This window comes from Ranitomeya imitator, chromosome 6 (genome assembly GCF_032444005.1).
Source record: "Ranitomeya imitator isolate aRanImi1 chromosome 6, aRanImi1.pri, whole genome shotgun sequence".
Lineage (NCBI taxonomy): Eukaryota > Metazoa > Chordata > Amphibia > Anura > Dendrobatidae > Ranitomeya > Ranitomeya imitator.
In genome coordinates, this window is record NC_091287.1 from 118,623,147 (window position 1) to 118,649,541 (window position 26,395).

General features: G+C 43.9%; 1 protein-coding gene across 1 annotated transcript in view; it reads left to right on the top strand.

Annotated features, from left to right (window-relative positions):
* STT3B (STT3 oligosaccharyltransferase complex catalytic subunit B) overlaps nt 1-26,395 on the top strand; it is a 178,876-nt gene that overhangs the window by 125,718 nt on the left and 26,763 nt on the right. The window contains exons 6-12 of the mRNA XM_069730024.1: nt 1,681-1,779; nt 3,502-3,648; nt 5,421-5,469; nt 6,392-6,546; nt 8,395-8,606; nt 24,360-24,547; nt 25,452-25,623. Of these exons, the coding sequence (XP_069586125.1) occupies nt 1,681-1,779; nt 3,502-3,648; nt 5,421-5,469; nt 6,392-6,546; nt 8,395-8,606; nt 24,360-24,547; nt 25,452-25,623 (1,022 nt within the window). The remainder of the gene's footprint in view (nt 1-1,680; nt 1,780-3,501; nt 3,649-5,420; nt 5,470-6,391; nt 6,547-8,394; nt 8,607-24,359; nt 24,548-25,451; nt 25,624-26,395) is intronic.

Consider the following 26,395-nt stretch of genomic DNA (forward strand, 5'->3'; position numbering starts at 1 on the left):
ATTCACAAGTCAAGGTTGGAAGGTTTTCTTTCTTCTGAGTTTCACAGAGCACAAATGAAATGTTGATGAGATAATCGGTGCTATGCTATCCTCGTCTGTTGTGTGAATTTCCTGTGGGTACTCAGTATTCATCGCAGAGACCTGTAATTACACCGTGAGGCTCATCGGGGACGTCTGAGCCTTCCCTGCACATTGCGGTGTAATATACCAGCACAGTGTACATTTTTGGTGATGGGGACGCTCATTTTATCACTTCTGTTACCAAGCTGTGCCCTGTGTAGGCCATCCTAGGAGACACAGCCCTGTGGACTGGTGGAGCTGTACAACACAGCTTTGTACCGATAGATACATTTCTTGCAGAAAATCCAGCACATGCTTTATCACATAGAAGCAATGCAGCCGGAATCGATAACGTTCTGCTTGTAAGCCAGAAAGGATTATTTTGGTTCATTTAACACCTGGCCAGCCCTGCAGCTCCCACAAGAAGCCGGCTCCCCAGGGCCCACAAAGCTGTTTTTCCTTGGCCTACATAGAGTAGTGTTTCATGAGCTGCCCGTCTTGGCTTCCATTGATTAGATGTCCTTGTTTTCCAGTGTCTGATGCGCTCTTCCGTGGCTGCTTGTATTTTTATTTCTTCGGTGTATAGCCAAGACATTATCTGATCTCACTGTAGTATTTAGCTGCTAGTTGGGGTTTGTAGCAGGAGCGTGTTATACCACTCTGCCACTTTGAATAACTGCATTTATTTGATGGGGAAACCATGCTGCATGTCCTCCTGTCAGATGCTCCTCGGAAAAGTGACAGTTTGGGGTCTGTGGCTTACAGAGTAACCATCGTCATATTGATTTATGGAAAAAATATATAAAATTAACAAGTGTAAATGAGTCCTCAGTGGTTGATACCTTTAACAGCTAACTGAAAAGATGGTAACAAATGTCAAGCTTTACAATCTTTTCAGTTCGCCATTCAAAGGTATCAACCGCTGAGGACTCTCAATTCTAAATATTTTTCTATCTACTGGCTAACACGGTACCAAGATATATATCTTTCCTGTATCAAGTGTAAAAGAGAAATTCTGATTGGAAAATCAGATGTATATGATACACAGATGAATGAGATGACAGATGCTGCTCATAAAAAAATCTATGGAGGGAGAGGAGAAATGATGAGCTATAGAATCAGAAAGTGACATTCGGCTGAAAATTCATCTGAAACTGCCATTAAATATTAAATGCTAAATTATTTTATTTTATGAGTTCTGAACAGAGTCCCAGATAGTAAAAGGCTAATGTGTCACCAGACACCCCAGTAGTCAGCCGCTGGCAGCTCAGTCAGTGGCCGGCTGTAAAGTCTGTGGACACATCTGTCAGCCTGGTTAGTGGCCGCTGCAGGGTCCTGCAGATCAGCTCCTGCTCATCTGAATAAGAACTGATCTGCCGCCCGTGGGAGCGGCCACCAATGAGGCTGGCAGAGATGTGTGTTTCAGCCTGTAGACTGTTCACAGCCGGCCACTTACTGGGCTGCCGGCAGCTGATCACTGGGGTGTTGTAAGCACACCACCGCTCTCAAGGATAGGTCACGAGTGCTAGAAAACTCCTTTACTTGTATTTCAATTCCCTCTTGATAAATTAAGAATTTTTTGAGAACTGCTTCTTATGCTTTCTTCTTTCTCCTTTGCAGCATACAGCACCTTTTTCATCGTGGGGTTAATATTATCCATGCAAATTCCCTTTGTTGGATTTCAACCCATCCGTACAAGCGAGCACATGGCAGCTGCAGGTAAGATCCTGACATAAAGCGGTGCGCATGTGTGGATATTCCATACCAGTGGCTGTGACTGCATTTGGCTATATTTTCATTTCTTGCCTGTATATTCATTAACACCTAGCAATGTCTCCATGTATAACTGCTCGTTATTTTTTATTGAGCCTGGCCATACACTATCAATGCCATTTGTTGGTCAGTCACTATATCTTTCCCCACCACCGCATAGAGATGAACACATTATTGTGCTGGGTATGTATGTTCTCTGTATGAGGGAGATGGGTGAACCACAGTGGGACCCCACTACCACTATCGGGAGCCAATGTATCCTGTCACGTTGTAACCCATCTGTCCATTGCTTCCTTCACCAAACCGCTGATATGTATGGCCAGCTTAAAGGCCAGCTGTTCGAAAGTGACCTCTTGATTAAATCAGGTTTTTGAGTTAAATTAATCTTTTTGGGGGGGAGGGTGAGAAGACCGATGCAGTGTTCCCCACCCCTATTCCACCATTATTACAATCTTTATTAAAATGAGAAAAAATATAGAAATTGTTACATTTTCACACTGCCTTTATAAACGCTACCTTCCTTTAGTTTCAGGAAACAACACGTGTCATAGCTGCAGTGGTCAGATCCCGGCCCTAGCCTTTGTATTGAAACATATAATGAGCGAGTGCAAAGGTCATTGTGTAGACAGGGGGGCAGTGACCTCACGTATTGTAAATGAAGGATCTTGTGTAATCAGATGTGTATAGAGGTGTTAGCACTCATTGGAATCCTGCCTCTAGTAAGGAAATGGCTGCAAATTTCCCAAAAGGACAATGTATTAGTATAAAAAGCCCCAGTGGCTCGTGTGAAAACTGCAGGCGCACTACCTTTACTCTTCAATAAGGCTCATGATGTGAAAAGAAATTAAATTTACCAAAAATTGTAAAAATACATGCAATGCAAACACCTTAAGCAATAAGTAGTTTTCTGATGCTAGCTTCCCATAAAGAGGCTGTCCGCTACTGTTGCATTAATGTCATCATCCATGTCTGATGAGCCGGGGTCCGACACCGAGCACTTCCCCCCCCCCCCGATCAGCTGTTAGCGGACGCTGGCCGAAAGTACTCGCTTGCCAAGGTGCTCGGGCTGCTTGTAGCGGCTGCCGCAGGGTCCTGCATGTCCGCCTCTATTGATATGAAAAGGAGGCGGATGTGCAGTACAAAGCCTCGGCCACTACAAGTATATGGAGTAGCTCGATAAGTGAGCACTTGTGGCCACCACCAACACAGATGACAGCTGATCGGCAGGGGTGCTGGGTGTTGGACCCCGACAAATCAGCCATTGATGGCCTATGGATCAACAATGCAAAAGTAATGGACAACCTCTTTAAGTGCATGCATTTTTTTAACGAATTGCATATTTGTATCCATATTATTGTCTGCAATAATGGAATTTTCAGCAGATTTTCTTTTTCTCATTGATCTGAGTGGGGAAAATCCACAATAAATCATGACCGCTCCACCGCAGTATTTGACATGCTGCAGACTGAATGGTCATTGATTTAATTGACAGCATTGCAGTAGGGAGCAGAAAATTAGTACAGTTGTTATGGGCAATAAAGCTTAATAAAATGACTAAACTGTGATGTGGTGTTTTTAAATTGACAGTTAAATCTCAGGCATTGGGATAATGTGCTGTATCGGAATCCTGCTGCGATGCCATTAGTGATTTGTCCTTGTCTGTTTCAGGAGTGTTTGCGCTGCTGCAGGCCTACGCTTTACTACAGTACCTCCGAGACAAGCTGACCAAGCAGGAGTTCCAGACGCTCTTCTTCCTGGGAGTGTCTCTCGCTGCTGGAGTCGTGTTCCTAACCGTTATCTACTTAACCTACACAGGTAGGCTGCCCGGTGTGCCGAGTGTAAGCCGTGTGCGCCGTCTGAGGGCTAGCAATGCTGGGAAAACGCCTACCCTGGTCTGTCTCCTGACAAATCTGTTATAGTCAATGTACTATATAGGTAAAATACAGATCGGATCGGGAGGATTTCTGGAACCATTTGTTCTCGACATGGATATATGGATTTCTCTTTTTCCACCTGACATCCTATTTGATGGATGTGCCTTCTATGATGCATCTGCCTGCATTACATTTTAAGGGGTTGTACCAAGTACATAAATTACCTCCCATTGATAGGCTGTGGGCCAAGATATTGATCGAATGGGTGCCTGACTCTTCGGACCCTTATAATTTTGAGTCGGCCTTAGCAGAGCAAACGTGCACCATTTATTGTCTACAGGACTGTAATAGAATAGAGAATGAACAGTACTTTGGTGCGTGTACTCGACCTCCGCTCCATCCTGCAGAACCTGTCTCAGGAGTCCCAACAGTTGGACCCCACAAGTATCAGGAGCTTATTCCCTATCCTATCAATTAGGGTCAACTTGTATACTTGCTAAACCCTCTAAATTGACAGATGGGCAATGTCTACCATCTCTCGCATTTCTGCTGATAATTTGCTATGACCCTGATCAGACTGTTATAAAAATGCTGTATTTCCATTATGGTGGTAGTTTTTACTTAACAATATTACAGAGATGAGTCCGCAGCAGTCGCCGACTTCATTTATCTTCTATTCACCGCAGTTAGACAAACCTTCCGCTGGGGAGGAGAGCTGGGAATACGAAGGTGAAGCACACAAAGCGGCCATCGCCAGCTGCTCTCCCCAGCTGAAGGTTTGCCTAACTGCGGAGAAGATACATGAACTGTGACTATCACGGCTTTGCCTCGCCGGACAATTGTTAATAATTCCACATTCTAAATGGAGTTCCACAGTGTTTGACTCCCAGAGGACTGTTGATGGAGGTTATTTTGAGAAAAATCTCCCACTTAAATATTTCCTATCTTATACTTCTGTTGGTAAATGTTACATTCTAAACTATAAGCAATGACATAATTATTGATATTAAAGGAAACCTGTCACTTGTTTCATGCAGCCCAACCACAGGCTTGGCTGTATAATTGCAGTCTGGTTTCCCTTTAGAAGGCTCTGGCGTTTCAGAGGAAATCTAGATTGACAAGCCAGCACCGCGCCTGGTGATTGACAGGTGTCTCCCACATGTGTACTCGGCAAAACACCTGTCAATCACCAGGAGTGGTGCGGTGAGAATCCGGTCCAAAGTGACAATGGACTAGTTTCCTCTCCGCCTAGTTTCTTCTCCACCATGGTCACTGGCCGGATCTCCTCCAAACTTTATTTTCTCTGAAACACCAGTGTGTTTCAGGAAAAAAAATTATACCTGGCTGGAATTACACGGACAGGCTCTGATTACCACAAATACGCAAAAAAAGCGTAGCAAAACCTGTTTTTTCAAGCAGCTTATTTACTGCCAAGAGAGAAGGTTTTGCCTGCAGAAAAAAAGCAGCAAAAAAGCAACTTGTGAACACAACATGGCCTAAATGTTGATCATTCATGTAGGAAGCCGTGCATTTGTACACCAGCAGAAGATATCTAAGGGGCTAGATACAAGCTTATTGGCTTCTTTGAGATTTCCAATATTGACGTAGGTTCTAACACTTTATTGTTGAGTTTTTTGTGCGTTTTGTTTCTTGTTTTTTTTTTTGTTTTTTTTCCATTTTTGCCTTGTATTCATGCGGGATTTTCTTTTCCAGGGTACATTGCTCCTTGGAGTGGACGATTTTATTCCCTTTGGGATACAGGGTGAGTTCAGCGGAAGCGTCTGAAAATGTATATTTCATTATTCAAACTGTCTGCCTAAAGGGATTTGTACTCAGAAACGTTATATACTAATAAATCAGGTCAGACTGTAACGGAGCTGTACATTCAGGCATTAACGTCGGGGACACTCAGCGATTCTGTAGAAGGATTTAGACCAGTTTAGAAGGTTTTGGTTTCTTGGTAATAGTTAGGGTGTTCTCTCTGCTGTACAGGACATAATAGACTAATAATAAGCACAGAAAATGTAATGTTACTGTTTCAGTAACTATATATGTGGTCTCGTCCGGCTTCTTGGGTATGTTGGCCTCCCAGTAGTTGGCTGGATGCCTTGCGTTATCCTAGATGATGATGAAGCCCAGCCAGCTCTACAGCCGGGGACGTTCCGACATCTGGACAGTGAGCTGACCTGTGAGATGGCGTGGCACGTCCCTTGTTACATGCGCTTGGTATCCAAGCATTTGGCAGGTGTTTTCTAAAACCTTTTTGGAATGAAATGGTAATCACGCTGTGTGTATACCTCGCATCCCTGCGAAATTACGGGCAGCTTAGTGCTTTAACAATGGCCAAAACGTTTAGTCCGTATTTAGGAGGTCATTATTAACATCAGGTTCAGTGACTCCGGCGTCTGCTTCTTGGCAACTATTATCACGTGGAGAAATGTGAATAACAAATTGCTAGTTACACTGCTGGATCCGCTCATGGAATGATAATCTGCGCATTCAATTCCTTGTGTAATGGGAAGAAGCTTCTTACTGATGACAGTAATGTCCGATCACAAGTGCTCATGGGCCAGATGTCGTCCACTTCTCTCCTATATGGTCCGTTCTAATCATTATCGATATTGACAGGCTGAATAGTCATAACTGTTCTTGTGACTTTTATTTTTTTTCCCCCTTTTTAATAGGTACGCCAAAATTCACATTCCCATTATCGCTTCGGTATCAGAACATCAGCCAACGACTTGGGTTTCCTTCTTCTTTGACCTTCATATATTAGTCTGTACCTTTCCTGCAGGGCTTTGGTTCTGTATAAAGAATATCAATGATGAGCGAGTGTTTGGTAGGTACTACACTTTTTTTGTTTTTTTTTGCGGCTTTCCTGTCTCCGCATAGCCCTATGTGCAGAGTCTTCTACAGCAATACATGGAGGTTCTATAGCTCCTCAGCCCAGAGCCAGACGGCTGCCATGCACCGGCGGACCAGCTTTCTAGGCCTCGGGCTCTGTGTGGACCTCTTTCTCATCATGCTTCTGCATTTTCACATGCACAATTCCTTTTTAAATTCCAAGAAGTCGTGCTATGTTATATTGCTCTTTAAAGCCCCTATCATGGACACAAGTGTGTGTGGAGATCCTCGTACTTCAGACAATGGCGCTGCAGCGATCGGCAAGGCCTTCCAGCTTCTGTCCGCTGTGCTTATAGACTGATGTCCAAGTGAGCCTGACGGTAATGCGCTGAAATCGATGAGAATGTGATGCCCCGTCAGCTTAACTCATGAGGATCTGCTAGCAGAGCCCAAGAGGCTGCAGCGCTGGGGATTGATCGGGGTCCATGCTCCAAGGTGTTTAGAGATGCACAAGCCATGTTACCCCTCTGTGGTCTCCTCAGAGAACAATGTCCAGGACGTTTATGTCTCTGAGCTTTCACCTGCTCAATATATTGCAGTTTGAGTCGATAATCACTCCATTAGTAATTACCTCGCTTATGGGTTGTTTTCTTTTTTTTTTTTTTTTAATCCAAAGTAGTGAATGTAATAAAATAACAAAACCATTTATAATTACGGTACCTGAAAATCCACCATCACCACCACTGCAGCTGTCCTGCTGGTTAAGTGTGCTGTAGGGAATATATGCCGACTGTGCATGTGACCGCTGCAGCCAGTCGCTATGTGGGGCATGAGACCCTTTCAGACCGTGATTTGCTGAACAAGTCACACGCACATGGACTGCAGGCAATCAGAGGTTCTGTCGCCATGTTTTTGCTACCCTTCTAGGAGCAGAGACCCTGATTCCATCACTTTGTCTTTTACAAGGGCTTCTTGTAACATTGATAAAATCCTGGTTTTATCTGCTACGGCTCTGCTTGTCCTCTTGGTGATGAGCTTTGTGTAACCTCTGAACATGCCACCTATTCACAGCTTTCTGCCTACGCTGTGCATAGCAAGAAAGCTGCCATTCCTTGGGAGGTGAGGGGTGCAGTGCTTAAGAATATTGAGGACTACTTACAGGCGGTCATCACTGAGGGGACAAGCAGAACAGCTGGAGATAAAATGGTGATTTATCAAAGCTGCTGCAGGAAGCTTAAATGGTGAAACACTGCTGGAATTAGAGTCTCTGTCCCTGTATTATGCTGGCTCCAGTTTCTCCAGGACCCCTGGGAATAGCTGCACTGGAGCAGTAAGAGATTTCCCAGCCAGTATAGGTTTTGTCATGCTCCCTGCTCTGAGACCATTATTTTATAATCCAATACAACCCCTTTAATGCGTGGATTTACTTCCCAGCCGTCAGTCCTGATGATTGGTGAGATGGTCCCGCACCTTCCATGCAGTTCAGTATGTAGTCCCTACATAAGGAGTGGATGCAATTAGAGGTTTACGGCCTTTTCTATAGGATTTATTTTAATGCTTTGCTTGTTCTACATAATGTCACCCCTTCTGCCTGTCACATCCGAACGGCGCGTGGACTTCCCCTCCGCTGGCCTCTGGTGCCAGGACCTCTTATGTGCCATTTGTGTATGTTGGAGATTTATACAGCTATTTTGCCCGTGTAACCCAGTAATGTGGATACAATTCAGACGTTCTTGCAATCGGCGAGGGAGCCGCGTCTAGGCAGCGTGTTGTTGCTATTTATCCTGTTATTAGTGGCGCAGTTTAATGGACCTTTTTTTTTTTTTTTTCTTCTCCTCCGCAGTTGCTCTGTATGCAATCAGTGCAGTATATTTCGCCGGTGTGATGGTCCGTTTGATGTTAACCCTGACTCCTGTGGTCTGCATGCTTTCTGCTATTGCTTTCTCGAATGTCTTTGAACATTATTTGGGTGATGACATGAAAAGAGAAAATCCGCCAATAGAAGACAGCAGTGACGAGGATGATAAAAGAAATTCGGGAAACCTTTATGATAAGGTAATTTGCATCATTTGCAGTAGTTAGATTCTTGTTAGAAGTGCGTTTGTTTTGCTCTCATTTGTATTAACCTCTTCTAGAGTTGGTGTATTTCGGTCCTTAAAGAAGGTGGTCGAAGTAAAACCATTTTATTACCTATCCAACGGATCAATGCTTTGGGTGTCCCACCACTAGGACCCGCACTGCTCGGTAGCCTTATAGGAATGGAGCAGAGATCACTTATGAACACTGCCACTCAATTCTATAATGTTCTGATGATCAGTGTGAGTCCGAGCAGTCAGACCCCCATCAATCAGCATATTGTAGCCTTCCCCATTGACGGGTGATAACTTTTTTTCCACTGGACTACATCCACGATAGTGAATTAGTGGCCTCTATTGTCTAGGCCGTCCTCTCAACCGCTGCTCCACTGACCACATCGATCATTCACCAGGTTTATTCAGCTGCTGCTCTATTATCAGCCTATTTCTAGCTAATGTGCATGGCCACCTTTTAGGCTCTGCCTAGCTAATGTGTATGGCCACCTTTTAGGCTCTGCCTAGCTAATGTGCATGGCCACCTTTTAGGCTCTGCCTAGCTAATGTGCATGGCCACCTTTTAGGCTCTGCCTAGCTAATGTGCATGGCCACCTTTTAGGCTCTGCCTAGCTAATGTGCATGGCCACCTTTTAGGCTCTGCCTAGCTAATGTGCATGGCCACCTTTTAGGCTTTGCCTAGCTAATGTGCATGGCCACCTTTTAGGCTCTGCCTAGCTAATGTGCATGGCCACCTTTTAGGCTCTGCCTAGCTAATGTGTATGGCCACCTTTTAGGCTCTGCCTAGCTAATGTGCATGGCCACCTTTTAGGCTCTGCCTAGCTAATGTGCATGGCCACCTTTTAGGCTCTGCCTAGCTAATGTGCATGGCCACCTTTTAGGCTCTGCCTAGCTAATGTGTATGGCCACCTTTTAGGCTCTGCCTAGCTAATGTGCATGGCCACCTTTTAGGCTCTGCCTAGCTAATGTGCATGGCCACCTTTTAGGCTCTGCCTAGCTAATGTGCATGGCCACCTTTTAGGCTCTGTTCACATTTGCTTTGGATACTCTTGTTGGGAGTAACATGACATATATGCCTTACTATTATTTCAAACCAAACGATAAAACACCATGCCTGAACAATTGACCATCCAATGTAAGACTCATCTGAAAGAGCCAAGCTTAAACCTTTATGATCCAACCAATACCTTGCTTGCATCTCTGCGCAATTAAATGATACTTCATCTGAGTACCCATGATCGGAAGCTCTGTCATAAGGAACATTTAGCCGCTTTACCCTGCTCTTTAAAATATTTAAAAAATGTAATTTTGCTCCAGACTTATCTGCTTTCCATTGATTCATGGCTTCCTTCCCGATAAGCATGGCTAGCTGTAATTGATGTGAAGTTGCAGGCAGTGTTTAATCTCTGCATTGTGTATCCACCACTATAAGAATTAAGGTAATAAAGTGCAGACAATGGCAATTCACTCTTTTTTCCTACTTTTAATTACTTGACAAAATAAAACTCTTTGGTTAGGCAGTGGATGCGGGGGATAACAATTTGACTATACTATTATCGTTTTGAATGTCAGATTATTTTCCATGCTGGTTGCCACTCAGCGGGGTGAGGCTAGATTGCCTGCTGCTGTGTTAGTGTTACAATCTGAACGCTAGTCTGCCAAAGGCCACCTGGGTATAGCTGTCGCTGTCTGGAAAGGGCAGTACCACGTCTGATGAGTTCAACTTAACCCGTGTGCTGCAAAGGCAATAGCGGACGTAGTACATCTGTCCCATGAGTTTGTGTTTATGCATGTTCCCTAATGGTGTATTACAATACAAGCAGGATTAACATCCCCATCACATTTTTTTTTTTTTTTTTTTTTTAAACGCCGCCATATCGTTCCAGTTGGCCCTTTTTTATTGCTAAATCTTGTGATGGCTGTTAATATTCACCACCTTCTGCGTGTAATGGCCGCTGGTCGAGCAGGTAACCTGTTAATTGCTGTGGTCAATCTCTGACAGCAGCAATTACTGTTTGCCAGCAGGGAGCCGCGATGTTCTAGGCGCATATTGGCGCCTCAATAAGGTGATCGTGGGGCACCAATAGGTTGCCATGATGGTTGAGGTCTGCTGAAGATACCTGTGGCTGTTATTACAACACTCCTGTGAAATCCAGCCCATAGCTGGCGTTCAAAGGAGACCGTGAATTTCACTATACAAAACAGTACTGTGATATTGTGTATAATACGAGTGATCAGAACATATTCAGTAGAAAGAGAAGAAAAATGTATGTTTTGGGGTTTTCTTTAAAGGGAAACTGTCAGCAGGATTGTGCACAGTAACCTACAAACAGTGTCAGGTTGGCGCCGTTATACTGATTACAATGATACCTTGGTGGATGAAATCCATCTTGTGGTTGTTGTTTTAAACTTTATTTTCAGTTTTGAGTTAATGATATGCTCATGCTCGGAGCGGCCTGTGGGGGGTCTTCATGTGGTGATCTGCTGTTAGAAAAAAAAGCTGGTGGTTTCCTGAGGCACACCAGGGAGGCAGCCGCAGGGGGTCTGAAGCAGGCAATAGCTGGGACTTGTACTGCTCGCTGCCTTATGATCTAACTACAGCAAATTGAGGAGCGGCTTAAGAGCAAGGTTCCGACAGGCAAGATCTTGGCCTTATGGCTGAAGGGGTGTCCGGGAGACCCGCCTTCAAAAAAATAGACTCTGCTCTATCCCATGTGATGACCAGTTTCTCTTTGGGCAGAAACTAGAGGACATTTTGGAGAAGGCAGGCGACAAAAAGAAGGGATTCCATTGTTTCCCTGCTGAAGCTAGGAAGCCTTCCTTTCGGAGGAGAAAGTGTAATAGGTATGTCCTTCAGGAGAAAGGTATAGGTGGGAGTTGAAGGATAAAAAGGAGCCCGGATATATGTTCAGCAGACGCTCTACATCTTCCAAGAAGCCCTCCCAAGACGTCAGGTCAGCGGTAGGGGGAAGGCTCTCGCTCTTTCTCCCTGCCTAGGTGAACATCTCCCCCAGTCGCTGGCTCTTCGGTATCATCAAGGACGGTCTGAAGATAGACTTTGTGTCCATCCACCTCACCAGACCTTCGTATTAACACCCCTCAAGAAATCACCAGAAGAACAGCTGGCCCTGGAGGCAGAAATCATGGGAGTCATACAAAAGCGTGTTATATGCGAAGTCTCAGTGGAACAGATAGGAATGGGATTTTATTGACCCCTCTTTTTGATAAGCCAGATGGTTCTCTAAGAACTATTTTCAACTTGAGGAAGCTCAACCGATGGATTGTGAATTATTCCTCCAAAATGGAGTTGGTGAAATGCGCTATAAAGCGGTTATTCCAGAATCGTTTCATGTCGTTTATCGATTTGAAGGATGCCTATTATCGCATCCCAATCAATTGGGGCCATCAAAAATTCCTGAGGGTGGCTATGTATGTCCAGGGACGTGTCAGGCATTACCAGTATACAGCCCTTCCATTCGGACTGTCAATAGCTGAGAGTATTTACCAAGGTAATGTCGGAGGTGATGGCCTACCTTAGTTCTCGAAACACAGTATTCATTACTTACCTGGACGACTTCCTTTTAGTCGGAAGGTCAGAAGATTACTGTGCAGAACAGCTGATGGAGGTAATGATGGTCCTAGAAGAGCTGGGCTGGATGGTAAATATCCTCAAATCCAGACTAAAACCAGAAAGGATGCAGTCCTTCCTGGGTTTGGTTTTGGACTCCGAGCACCAAATCTGTCTCCTACCAGAAGACAAAATAGCTGAGATAATGGCCCTGGCACTGTCCGCAATAGATCAGCCAAGAATGACACTAGAAAATCATTGTCCTTGCTAGGATCCGTAGCATCTTTTATCCCGGCGTTAAGGTGGGCCCAATTTCACCTAAGGCAGTTACAGTGGGAGGTCCTGTCTGCACAGAGGTCGTCAAAAGCGATTCCCTGTCTTGGTGGACGGTAAGAAAATGTCATCAGGAGTTCAGTGGTTAAGACCAGTAGAGGACGTTGTCACAACAGATGTGTGCAATACTGGATGGGAGGCACATCTAAGGGCTCACTCAGTTCAGGGGATCTGGTCTTCTCTAGAGAGGGGCTAGGGTCCGAACTTGAAAGAGCTGTGGAAAGAGCCTTGTGACACTTTATCCCCTTTCAACAGGGTCAGAGTTATGTCAGACAATCGAGCACTCGTGGCTTATATCAACCACCAGGGGGGAACAAGGTCCCATACCCTAATGATGGCAGCAGACCTCCTACTCCAGCTAGCAGATCAACATCTACTGTCTCCAACGGCACGTCACATAATGGGAATAGACAACACAAGGACTGACTTCCAGAGTCACGAGAAATTGCGACAGGGAGAATGGTCTCTAAATTACCAGATTTTCCAGCAGATAGTGCGGGCATGGGGGCTGTCGGAGATGGATCTGTTTGCCAGCTTATGCAACAGAAAAGTGAACAGCTTCTGGTTCCCTTTAAGGCTCACTTCACTAGAGTTGTGGCTACCTCCTCGGCAGAAAAGTGAAGGAAAATGTGAAGTTAACTAGTTCCTCCTACGTCACCAATCCATGACGTAACTACACAGGCACAGCTCTCCGGCGCCCACTTTGTCGTTCAGGTCAATAAGAGAACTGCACCTAGAGAAAATGGCCGCCGGTGAGACTGCCCTGTTACCCACGCTGGATATTCTAAGATTCACAATCAGAATAAAAAGATCAGCCCAAAATTAATTTATGATTTCATTGCCTTAAGGGCACACTAGGTAATTACAAGAAATACAGTAAAAATATATGAAGTTACAGTCAGAATAAAATATAACAATAATAGTTCAAGGCTTAGAGGTATAAAGCTGGAGGTCAATTTACCAGGTTGAAGGTCGCTTGTGGAAGCCGGGGAGCTCTGCGTTCAATAGGCACAAGACTTAGTTGCCGGGCAGCCCCCAAAAAGCACGTGCTTGCTCCCCTCTGGCTGGCATATGCCCTGTTCCTTAGTTCATCGTCATCATCTTCTGTTGTGTGTGTCACCCTCTCCAAGTGTCCTCAGCTCTTAAACCTTCTGTGTCCCTACCCCCTGAACCTGGGTGGGCTAACAATCTCCACCACTTCTGGGTCCCTACCCCCTGAACCTGGGTGGGCTAGCAATCTCCACCCCTCAGCTTCCCTGCAAAATCTGTTCCCAGTATCTGTTCCCAATATCTAATAAATGGAATGGCTTCTCTCAGGATGATCGGATCAGTACACGGGCGGTACCAGCGCATGTGGTTTGTTTTGCCGGTCGTACAGGGATCAAACCTGCACCCATTCGGTCGCTGTGGGAGGCTGATCTCTATATCTCAGGTGCCAGAACTCCCATGGACCTGGGAGTTGCACTGTAAGATGCGCAATTTCTTTAGGGCTATGAGGATATTTTTTATGAGCCTGTACCTCGGACGATGCGTCCATAATTCATAATTTCGTGTTGGAGATGCAGAAAAGGCGGAGGTCTCAATTGATCAGGTCTGTAAGGCCGCTGCCTGCTCCTCACCATCTTTCTTTAACCCCTTCATGACCTTGGGATTTTCCATGTTCGTTTTTCGCTCCCCTCCTTCCCAGAGCCATAACGTTTTTATTTTTCCGTCAATATGGCCATGTGAGGGCTTATTTTTTTTTTGCGGGATGAGTTGTACTTTTGAACGACATCATAAGTTTTAACATGTTGTGTACTAGAAAATGGGAAAAAAATTCCAAGTGCGGTGAAATTACAAAAAAAGTGCAATCCCATGCGTGTTTTTTGTTTAGCTTTTTTGCTAGGTGCACTAAATGCTAAAACTGTCATTATGATTCTCCAGGTCATTACGAGTTCATAGACACCAAACATGTCTAGGTTATTTTTATCTAAGTGGTGAAAAAAATTCCAAACTTTGCTTAAAAAAAACCCAAGAACAATTGAAACATTTTCCAATACCGTAGCGTCTCCATTTTTCGTGATCTGGGGTCGGGTGAGGGCTTATTTTTTGTGTGCCGAGCTGACGTTTGTGATGCCATTTTCCATTTTGGTGCAGATACGTTGTTTTGATCGCCCGTTATTGCATTTTAATGCAATGTCGTGGCGACCAAAAAAAACCCATAATTTTGGTGTTTAAAATTTTTTCTCGCTACGCCGTTTAGCGACCAGGTCAATCCATCGGGCGATTCTGAACGCGGCAATACCAAATTACCAAATATGTGTATATTTGATTTTATTTTTGTTTTATTTTGAATGGGGCGAAGGGGGGTGATTTAAACTTTTTTTTTTTTTTTTTTTTTTTTTTTTAATTTCATATTTTTTTTACTTTTGCCATGCTTCAATAGCCTCCATGGGAGGCTAGAAGCTGGCATAGCCTGATCGGCTCTGCTACATAGCAGCGATCATCAGATCGCTCCTATGTAGCTAAATTGCAGGCTTGTATGAGTGCTGACCACATGGTGGCACTCACAGCAAGCCGGCATCAGCAACCATAGAGGTCTCAAGGAGACCTCTGGTTACTATGCTGACGCATCGCTGACCCCCGATCATGTGACTGGGGTCGGCGATGAGCGCATTTCCGGCCGGAAGCGGTAGTTAAATGCCACTGTCAACGTTTAACAGCGGCATTTAACTAGTTAATAACAGCGGGTGGATCGCGATTCCACTTGCCTCTATTGCGCGCACATGTCAGCTGTTCAAAACAGCTGACCTGTCGCAGCTTTGATATGGGCTCACCGCCGGAGCCCACATCAAAGCAGGGGATCTGACCTCAGACGTACTATCCCGTCCGAGGTCAGAAAGGGGTTTAAGCACTACAGACTGAATCTGTCTTCTTCTGCTGACTTGACATTTGGTAGACGGGTGCAAGCGGTGGTGCCTAACTAAGGTTTTTCAATTTTCAAAAAATATCTCAGGTGTGCGGTCATGGGTGAAGGGAAAACACCATGGTTACTTCCCAGTAGCCGGTTTTTCCGGAGCCCATAACAGCATATTCCCCCCTTCTCACCTTTTAGGTGTGCATTATAGTTTGGGTGTTTTTTTTTTAATAATGTGCTGGTTATGTGTGTAAATTAACTGGAGGTCGTCTCATGCTCTGTAACCCAACTGAAGCGGGGGAGAGGTACCACCCTTTTATTACAGTAGGTTTCCTGTCCTGGTTGAGCAGATCACTCTCTCAGGTGTGCTGTCATGGGTTCTTGAAAAAAAAAAGTCTACCGGTAAGTAACCTTTTGTTTTTTATGGCTGCATTTCACCTTTGGAGTGTAAAGCTGGTCATACAGATCAGATAAAGGCTGAAAGCTAATTTGGCCAACATATTTATATATGCAACACTGGCACTTAACCCCTTCATGCCACCTCCCATTTTCATTTTGCATTTCCATTTTTTGCTCCCCTTCCGAGCCATATCCTTTTTTATTTTTCCATCAATATGGCCGTATGAAGGCCTGTTTTTTGCAGGACGAGTTGTACTTTTGAACGACACCATTGATTTTACCATTTAGTGTACTGGGAAACAAATTCCAAGTATGATGAAATTGCGAGAGAGAAAAATGCAATTCCACAATTTTTTTTTTCCCTTTACAATATTCACCAAATGCTAAAATTGATCTGCAATTGAGTCTCCAGGTCATTACAAGTGTAGATGAACATGTATACCATATTTTTTGGACCAGAAGATGCACCGGACCATAAGACACACCTAGGTTTTAGAGGAGGAAATTAGGGAAAAAAAATGTAAGCAAAAAAATGGTCTATTCTGTACTGTAATACCCCTATCCTGATATATACGGTCCAATCATCCCATTCTCATTCACATGGCCCCTCATCCCTATCCTGGTATGCATGGCCCCCTCCTCCCTATCCTGGTGTGCATGGCCCCCTCATCCCTAGGCTGGTATGCATGGCCCCCTCATCCCTATCCTGGTGTGCTCGACCCCATTCAGGCCTGGTATGATTGGTCCCATTCTTTTTCATTTATAATTGGCCCCATCCTGTTCCTGGTATCCATGGCCCCATCCTGTTCCTGGTATCCATGGCCCCATCCTGTTCCTGGTATCCATGGCCCCATCCTGTTCCTGGTATCCATGGCCCCATCCTGTTCCTGGTATCCATGGCCCCATCCTGTTCCTGGTATCCATGGCCCCATCCTGTTCCTGGTATCCATGGCCCCATCCTGTTCCTGGTATCCATGGCCCCATCCTGTTCCTGGTATCCATGGCCCCATCCTGTTCCTGGTATCCATGGCCCCATCCTGTTCCTGGTATCCATGGCCCCATCCTGTTCCTGGTATCCATGGCCCCATCCTGTTCCTGGTATCCATGGCCCCATCCTGTTCCTGGTATCCATGGCCCCATCCTGTTACTGGTATAATTGGCTCCATTATCCAAAACTGAATGAACTGTATGTAACAGAGGCCTAACAGCATTGTCCACCCCCAATGTATGCTGGTAAGCAAACTGTAGGGGGTCAGCAAAAGCCCTCAGACCCAAGTAAGCAAGCACTAATGTTTCCAAGGAAAGGAATATATAGCATGAGATGTTAAGGCTACAGGGCGATAGTGGTTTAGAGAAGCTGGGAAAGTGGTCTTGGGAACTGGAACCAGTCAGTAAGTCTTTTTTATCCTCTAACTGGAGCCCATAATTAAAAACAGGTACTGAAAGACAGTATGCAGCTGGTTTGCTAAACGGTCATTTTGGGAGACTCTGAAATCGGTCTGTTCATCCTCCAGTATGTGTTGCTTAACATTTCCTAGCTCCATCCCCCTCAGTGAATCCTGTCCTCAGATTACATAACCTGCTGACAGATTCCCTTTTTAAGGGACAGTTAGAGGGGGTTTTAGGGTATGTGCACACTATCAGTAAATGATGCGGGTTGGATGCTGCCTACTTGCACAGCGTCCAGATGTTACGGCATAGTGGATGAGGTTTCAAGAAATCCCATCTCCACTATGTGTGCATCGGGGCCTAAGGCTTCCCTGCGGAGACGGACATATGAGTCTCCGCAAGATAAATCTCCCCCGTACAATGTATTGGACGCGGTGAATCCGCACGGTCAGTGAACACATGAGGAATCACCTGTGTTAAATTGCTGGCAGCGCCTTGGACACAGCGGACATGTGCTACGTCCAAAGCGCTGCAGAATACTGACCGTGTGCACATCCCTCAAACTTCCTATTTGATCTAATGCATTTCCATTGAATGTATTAAAACACTTTCATTTAAGTCAGTGTGATTTACAGCTATATTAAATGTTTAAAATATATGTAAAAGTCTAATATTGGGCTAGTAAAAACCTGTAGAATTTTTTTATATTGATATAAAAAGAAAAATATAATTTGACAAACTAAACAATAGGTAGTTCTTTTATGACACGTTTCCTGTAATAAAATGATTGTGGTGTTTGCCGCTTGGTGCTCTCTAAGGTCACCTTATAATGGTGAATGTTTTACCTTATTGCAAAATATATATTTATATATGCAAACAAAGAGAGAACAGCCGGGCGGCACCACCGCCAATGATACTGTGGGAACCGCTCACCTGTGTCCTGAAGGTAAAGCTCAGTCCTGGGTGCGAAGCTCCGCTGGAAAACAGCCACAAATGAATCGCAAGTATGAAGAAAGGAGCGCACTACCTGGACGTCCGGTGCAGGTGAACTTTATTCCAAAAACATAAAAGACATCTTCACAACCGGGGGTGCTGTGAGAAGAGTGCGGCAAAGCTAGACGACGGCCGTTTCGCGCCCAACCGGCGCTTCAACGGGTCAGTGAGGATGTAGTCAGTAACGCCAGGTGAAATAGGGCTAGGTGAGGCACAGGCTCCACCTCCCCACTTCCTCCCGCAATACACCAAGCACATCCCACTGCGTGACGAGTCACTTAAAACATAAGTAAAAACATATCAAAAAACACCAAATGAATAACAGAGAGCACTAAACCTGAAAGGAACAAGCATATAGCAACATCTTATTCGTCAGGCTGACGAACCGTCACATCAATGATATAAATCAATGACAGTGATACACGATATATATTAACAGTTGGCATAATGTAAAAACTGTAATATACACTAACATAAACAGTTAACTAGCGGACATAACTATAAGAAAATAGACATGTCCACCCTGTCATTAAAACCTAGGGGGCCCATCGCGTTAGTACGCATAATCCATCTCGCCTCAGCTCTCAATAATAAATTGTGAAGGTCGCCCCCCCCTACTGGGTAAGGTAACTTTTTCTACGCCTGCAAATGTGAACACGCTGGGATCACTATGATGTATCTCGCGGACATGTGCTATTAAACGCGGTACTCCTTTTCCAGTGCTGATGGTACTACAATGTTCACGAAAACGCATGTATAAACATCTAATGGTTTTCCCGATGTAGAAGCGTCCGCATGGGCAATATAATACATACACAACATATTTTGTTTTGCAAGATATAAATGTATTGACCTCGTGCCTGATAGGGCCTATGTGCAAAAACCGTCCTGTAATATGAAATTTACATTGAGGGCATTGGCCACAACAGTGATTCCCCTTCGGAGCACTGGAACAAAGCCAATTACTATTCTCTCTGGGTAGTCTGTTATGCACTAAAATATCCCTTAAGTTTTTACTTCGTTTGTTCGATATTAAAGGGCCTTTTTTGACAATTTCCGTTAAGTCCTTATCTCTCGCAAGAATATGCCAGTAATTTTTTTTTACCTGGAATAAACAACAAAGTGGGGCCAACAAGGGTCCCCAGCGTACTGGGTCGAGGAATAGAAATTATAAAAAAACGCAAAACCAGCGCTAGGAGAGATTACTACACGACTGATTCAGACTCCAGCCAGAGTGACAATGCGGCTGCCTCCTTTAATTCAGAGACTGATGCTATGATTGTGGGGGATAACCAACGATCAGGTATCCCTTTAGAAGGAGAACAAGACGAGGAGGCAGGAGGAGGAGAAAATTACGATCTCCGCCACAAACGGAAGAAAGTATCGTGGAAGGGGAGACGACAGCGTTAAGCTCTGAGCAACATGTACTGAATTTGACCGAACATCATTTGCGTCCGGAACATTTGTCATTACTTAGCAAGGGTTTGTCGTATTGCATTCCTGAAGAATTTAATTTAATTGACTTTAAGATCGATCTGTTTAAAGCCATTCGTAAGATACATTTACATAAAGCCTTTTCTCCTGATAACCCCACCCCCGCAGCAAAAACTAGGGAAGGTGAGAAACCAGTTAGTATTGGTCCTCTAGGTTTTCTAGCAGCCACGGAATCTCAATCATTGGCTAATATGAGACAAGATGGGGCTTTATTACTGAGTTTGACTGAAAACATAGTGGAGGCGTCCGATTCTTCTAGCTCCAGAATAGCACCCTTTATGGGGGGTGTCCCTTCTCAGTATATGCCACCTATCTCGCCAGGGAATGTGATCGACCTGTTTGAGACACTAGTCATCAAAGACGTTGAGGCTCTACTATACGCTAAGGCACCTTCTAACTTATCCGACGTCGAACGTATAGCACTAAGGGACATCTCAGGTTGGTCAGATACCATTATAAGACAGGCCGACAAAGGCGGTAAAATTGTCTTGATTCCCAAATATATGTACGTAAAAGAAGCCGATAGGCAGCTGGCAGATGAGAACACTTACATCAGGCTCACTCAAGATCCGACTCATAAGTTTAAGGGAGCCTTACAGACATTCCTTAAGCAAGCAGTAGAGATAGGAGTGCTTTCACAAAATAAAGCGGAGAAGCTGCTGCCGGAGTTCCCCCTTAAGCCGCATTGGTACTATGTTCCAAAAATACACAAATCTGAGGTGGCCCCCCTGGACGTCCCATTGTGTCCGGAGTGGGTTCTTTGACTGAACCATTATCCAAGTATATGGACTGGCTTCTGCGTCCCATACTTACCAGTGTGCCATCCTATCTTAAGGATACTGATGCGTTCCTTAAGAGCATTAAATTTTTTCAATGGCAAACAGGTTTTGCATTGGCTTCAGTGGACGTGACCAATTTATACACGAGGATTCCCCATCATTTGGGTGTAGAATCCATTAGATATATTTTAGAGTCCACTGATCGGTCTCAATCTTTTATTGATTTTGTATGCGATGGCTTATTGTTCATATTAACACACAATGCATTTACTTTCAGAGATTTGTGGTACAAACAAATAACTGGGACTGCAATGGGGACTCCGGCAGCATGCACCTTCGCTAATTTGTTTTTAGGTCTTTTCGAGGAGAAATACATCTATGCTGACCAGAATTTGTACTCCAAACACATCAAACATTACTGTAGATATGTCGATGACATGTTCTTTATATGGGACGGGACTGTAGAGACCTTCACCTCTTTCGTTACATATTTGAATAATAACACTATGAACATGGCTTTCACATCTGAGTATGGAGACCAACGTCTTAATTTTTTGGACGTGACGGTTGAGGCAAAAAATGGGGCGCTGATGACAACTCTTTTTCGTAAACCTGTTGCGACGAATTCGGTTCTTCACTACAATAGCTATCACCCAGCACATGTCAAACGGTCTCTACCGTATAGTCAATTGTTGCGGGTGGGAAGGGTTAACAGCACACGAGGGGGTCACCCTCCAGACCAATGAATTATGCCAGAGGTTTAAAAAAAGAGGATATCCAGAAGAGTTGTTACAGGCGGCTAGAGAGAAGACTCACACAGATAGGTCAGAGACACAAAGATCAGTGGGAAACGTTTTACCTTTAGTTTCCAATTTAGCCCGGTAGATGGCCTTATTAGGAGCGCCATAAAGAAAAACTGGCATATTCTTGAGAGAGATAAGGACTTAACGGAAATTGTCAAAAAAGGCCCTTTAATATCGAACAAACGAAGTAAAAACTTAAGGGATATTTTAGCGCATAACAGACTACCCAGAGAGAATAGTAATTGGCTTTGTTCCAGTGCTCCGAAGGGGAATCACCGTTGTGGCCAATGCCCTCAATGTAAATTTCATATTACAGGACGGTTTTTGCACATAGGCCCTATCAGGCACGAGGTCAATACATTTATATCTTGCAAAACAAAATATGTTGTGTATGTATTATATTGCCCATGCGGACGCTTCTACATCGGGAAAACCATTAGATGTTTATACATGCGTTTTCGTGAACATTGTAGTACCATCAGCACTGGAAAAGGAGTACCGCGTTTAATAGCACATGTCCGCGAGATACAGGTCCTTCTCAAAAAATTAGCATATAGTGTTAAATTTCATTATTTACCATAATGTAATGATTACAATTAAACTTTCATATATTATAGATTGATTATCCACCAACTGAAATTTGTCAGGTCTTTTATTGTTTTAATACTGATGATTTTGGCATACAACTCCTGATAACCCAAAAAACCTGTCTCAATAAATTAGCATATCAAGAAAAGGTTCTCTAAACGACCTATTACCCTAATCTTCTGAATCAACTAATTAACTCTAAACACATGCAAAAGATACCTGAGGCTTTTATAAACTCCCTGCCTGGTTCATTACTCAAAACCCCCATCATGGGTAAGACTAGCGACCTGACAGATGTCAAGAAGGCCATCATTGACACCCTCAAGCAAGAGGGTAAGACCCAGAAAGAAATTTCTCAACAAATAGGCTGTTCCCAGAGTGCTGTATCAAGGCACCTCAATGGTAAGTCTGTTGGAAGGAAACAATGTGGCAGAAAACGCTGTACAACGAGAAGAGGAGACTGGACCCTGAGGAAGATTGTGGAGAAGGACCGATTCCAGACCTTGGGGAACCTGAGGAAGCAGTGGACTGAGTCTGGTGTGGAAACATCCAGAGCCACCGTGCACAGGCGTGTGCAGGAAATGGGCTACAGGTGCCGCATTCCCCAGGTAAAGCCACTTTTGAGCTACAGAGAAGCAGCACTGGACTGTTGCTAAGTGGTCCCAAGTACTTTTTTCTGATGAAAGCAAATTTTGCATGTCATTCGGAAATCAAGGTGCCAGAGTCTGGAGGAAGACTGGGGAGAAGGAAATGCCAAAATGCCTGAAGTCCAGTGTCAAGTACCCACAGTCAGTGATGGTGTGGGGTGCCATGTCAGCTGCTGGTGTTGGTCCACTGTGTTTCATCAAGGGCAGGGTCAATGCAGCTAGCTATCAGGAGATTTTGGAGCACTTCATGCTTCCATCGGCTGAAATGCTTTATGGAGATGAAGATTTCATTTTTCAGCACGACCTGGCACCTGCTCACAGTGCCAAAACCACTGGTAAATGGTTTACTGACCATGGTATTACTGTGCTCAATTGGCCTGCCAACTCTCCTGACCTGAACCCCATAGAGAATCTGTGGGATATTGTGAAGAGAAAGTTGAGAGACGCAAGACCCAACACTCTGGATGAGCTTAAGGCCGCTATTGAAGCATCCTGGGCCTCCATAACACCTCAGCAGTGTCACAGGCTGATTGCCTCCATGCCACGCCGCATTGAAGCAGTCATTTCTGCCAAAGGATTCCCGACCAAGTATTGAGTGCATAACTGAACATTATTATTTGTTGGTTTTTTTGTTTGTTATTAAAAAACACTTTTATTTGATTGGATGGGTGAAATATGCTAATTTATTGAGACAGGTTTTTTGGGTTATCAGGAGTTGTATGCCAAAATCATCAGTATTAAAACAATAAAAGACCTGACAAATTTCAGTTGGTGGATAATGAATCTATAATATATGAAAGTTTAATTGTAATCATTACATTATGGTAAATAATGAAATTTAACACTATATGCTAATTTTTTGAGAAGGACCTGTACATCATAGTGATCCCAGCGTGTTGACATTTGCAGGCGTAGAAAAAGTTACCTTACCCAGTAGGGGGGGGCGACCTTCACAATTTATTATTGAGAGCTGAGGCAAGATGGATTATGCGTACTAACGCGATGGGCCCCCTAGGTTTTAATGACAGGGTGGACATGTCTATTTTCTTATAGTTATGTCTGCTGGTTAACTGTTTATGTTAGTGTATATTACAGTTTTTACATTATGCCAACTGTTAATATATATCGTGTATCACTGTCATTGATTTATATCATTGATGTGACGGTTCGTCAGCCTGACGAATAAGATGTTGCTATATGCTTGTTCCTTTCAGGTTTAGTGCTCTCTGTTATTCATTTGGTGTTTTTTGATATGTTTTTACTTATGTTTTAAGTGACTCGTCACGCAGTGGGATGTGCTTGGTGTATTGCGGGAGGAAGTGGGGAGGTGGAGCCTGTGCCTCACCTAGCCCTATTTCGCCTGGCGTTACTGACTACATCCTCACTGACCCGTTGAAGCGCCGGTTGGGCGCGAAACGGCCGTCGTCTAGCTTTGCCGCACTCTTCTCACAGCACCCCCGGTCGTGAAGATGTCTTTTATGTTTTTGGAATAAAGTTCGCCTGCACCGGACGTCCAGGTAGTGCGCTCCTTTCTTCATACTTGCGATATATTTATATATGTATAATCCAAAAACTCCATTATTAGGGGCAATTGGCCTTTAGACACAGTGAAAGCTGTAATTTGTTAAATTTATCGGGACTTTCAGAGTGAATTAGAGCTCAGCATTGTCCCAGTCAATCAGAGGTAAACAGTTGTGACCTGAAAAGACATTGACGTGTTCCACTGGTAATTACTGGCTCTTCAGAACCACTTCCACCATGGCAGCTTGTCAGTTGGCATAGTTACTACCTGGACCTCTCCAGATAATTCTGTCTGTGTCTCTGTTCAGGCTGGAAAAGTGAGAAAACACGTGTCTGAGCAGGAGAAGACCGAAGAAGGCCTGGGGCCGAACATCAAGAGCGTGGTCACCATGTTGATGCTGATGTTGTTGATGATGTTTGCTGTACATTGTACGTGGGTAACCAGCAATGCCTACTCCAGTCCCAGCGTGGTGCTGGCCTCATACAACCATGATGGGTAAGAACCTGACGTCTGATGTGTTTTCTGATCACAGTTGTAGGAGTCTGGGTGTGGGGGGGTTGGTTCCTTTATCCCTCTTCACCCTAATCTTGCTGTGTTCCTAATACTGAGACTTACCCCCTTTAAGCAAGGGTTTTCATATCTTTTCACCGAAGATTAATAAACCTGCTAAAGCTGATCTAAAGCTAGAATAAGATGGGTTCATTTTATGCAGACAGACAAATTGTATATAGCAAGTGCGAATTAACTGAATTGAATTGAGTAGAAAGGTGGTCTATGATGTTTACTTACATTTTCTTAATGTCAAATTTGTGAATTATTTTCTATTCTTTCTGTGGGAGTGCCCCCTTGTCCTTTGTCATTGCCCTCCAATCTGTTTCTTTGCAAGGCTCTATGGCATTGGGTTTGTAGTTGGCCATGAAGGACCCCTTTGCATGTCTCTGCCCACTATACCAGAATGAGGATAAATCTTTGTGTGGATATGCTGGCAGTGAGTAAGGGGCCTGTGTGATTTCACACTTTTCTTTTTTTTAATAGCAAACTGCAGCCAGGGAAAAAATGTGACGTATGTCACACTATGCACTTCATTTGCACCCTGTGGCCACTTTCCTACTCCCGCATATCAGTCAGTGTATTTCTACAGTATTTGTAGGCCAATCCAGGAGTGGGCCGGAAACATGATGTGCACATCTCTACATTAAAGGGGGTTATGTTTGATTTTTTATTTTTTTTGCATGGGATTCATTCTTGGTTTTGGATTTTAAATTTTGGATCAAAATACTACTAGGAGTGGGTGTCCGTATTAATGCGATTTCTTGAATTTTTTTCTTTTTAAGGAGTAGGCTGACTTGCTGGTGGCTTGTTGGCAATTCTTTGTGTGACTTAATCATTCTCATTTCAGGACAAGAAACATCTTGGATGACTTCAGAGAAGCATACTACTGGCTAAGGCAAAATACTGATGAACATGCCCGTGTGATGTCATGGTGGGATTACGGATACCAGATAGCAGGAATGGCTAATCGGACAACGCTTGTAGACAATAACACGTGGAATAATAGTCATATAGCACTGGTAAGCATGCAGAAAAGTCTCTTGACATTAATTGATGTATGCGTAGGCTCTAATATCTACATTTTTCACTAACATTTAAAGCGATGCTATCATTAGAAAATTACCTATTGTTTAAATCCAGTTTCTGTTTTTTATTTTTGTACATATATCTATCATGAAGAATTAAAAAAAAAAAAAAAAAAAAACACGAGTAATCTTGCAATTTATCCACAAGCCACTTTAAAATCTATCAGGAAGAGTTTTCAGCAGACTCCTTATGATTAGAGAAAGGATTACAATGACAGGTAACGCCTGATGACACAGGATCTACCAGTCGTAGTAGTTGTTGCCACTGCTGACTCTGCTCCTCTTCCCTTCACAATGATCTTTACACAGACATAATACTTCAATTCAAAAGATAATTTGGGATCTGACCATCGTGGCTATCTACATGTGTTGTTTCCTGAAACAACAGTAAGTTAGAACCAACAAAAGTCTCAGTGGCCTGTGTGAAAATGGCAAGATTGGTATTGTGTAACTTATTAGATTGTAATAGAGAGAAAAAAAAATTGTGTAACCGGAAAAACTGGATTTGAACAATAGATTTTGTCCTTCCCTTTAAAACTGAATCATAAATTGTATGAATGGATGGATTTGTAATGGTGAAACTAATCCTATCCATTTCACTTCAATTGTTAGTGTTTTCCCAGCTTAAGTGTAAGGTTAACAGGTTTATGTACTGTGTATATCTATATCTGTTTCTCAAAGTGGGTCAGGGCCAGCCCTGGTGATC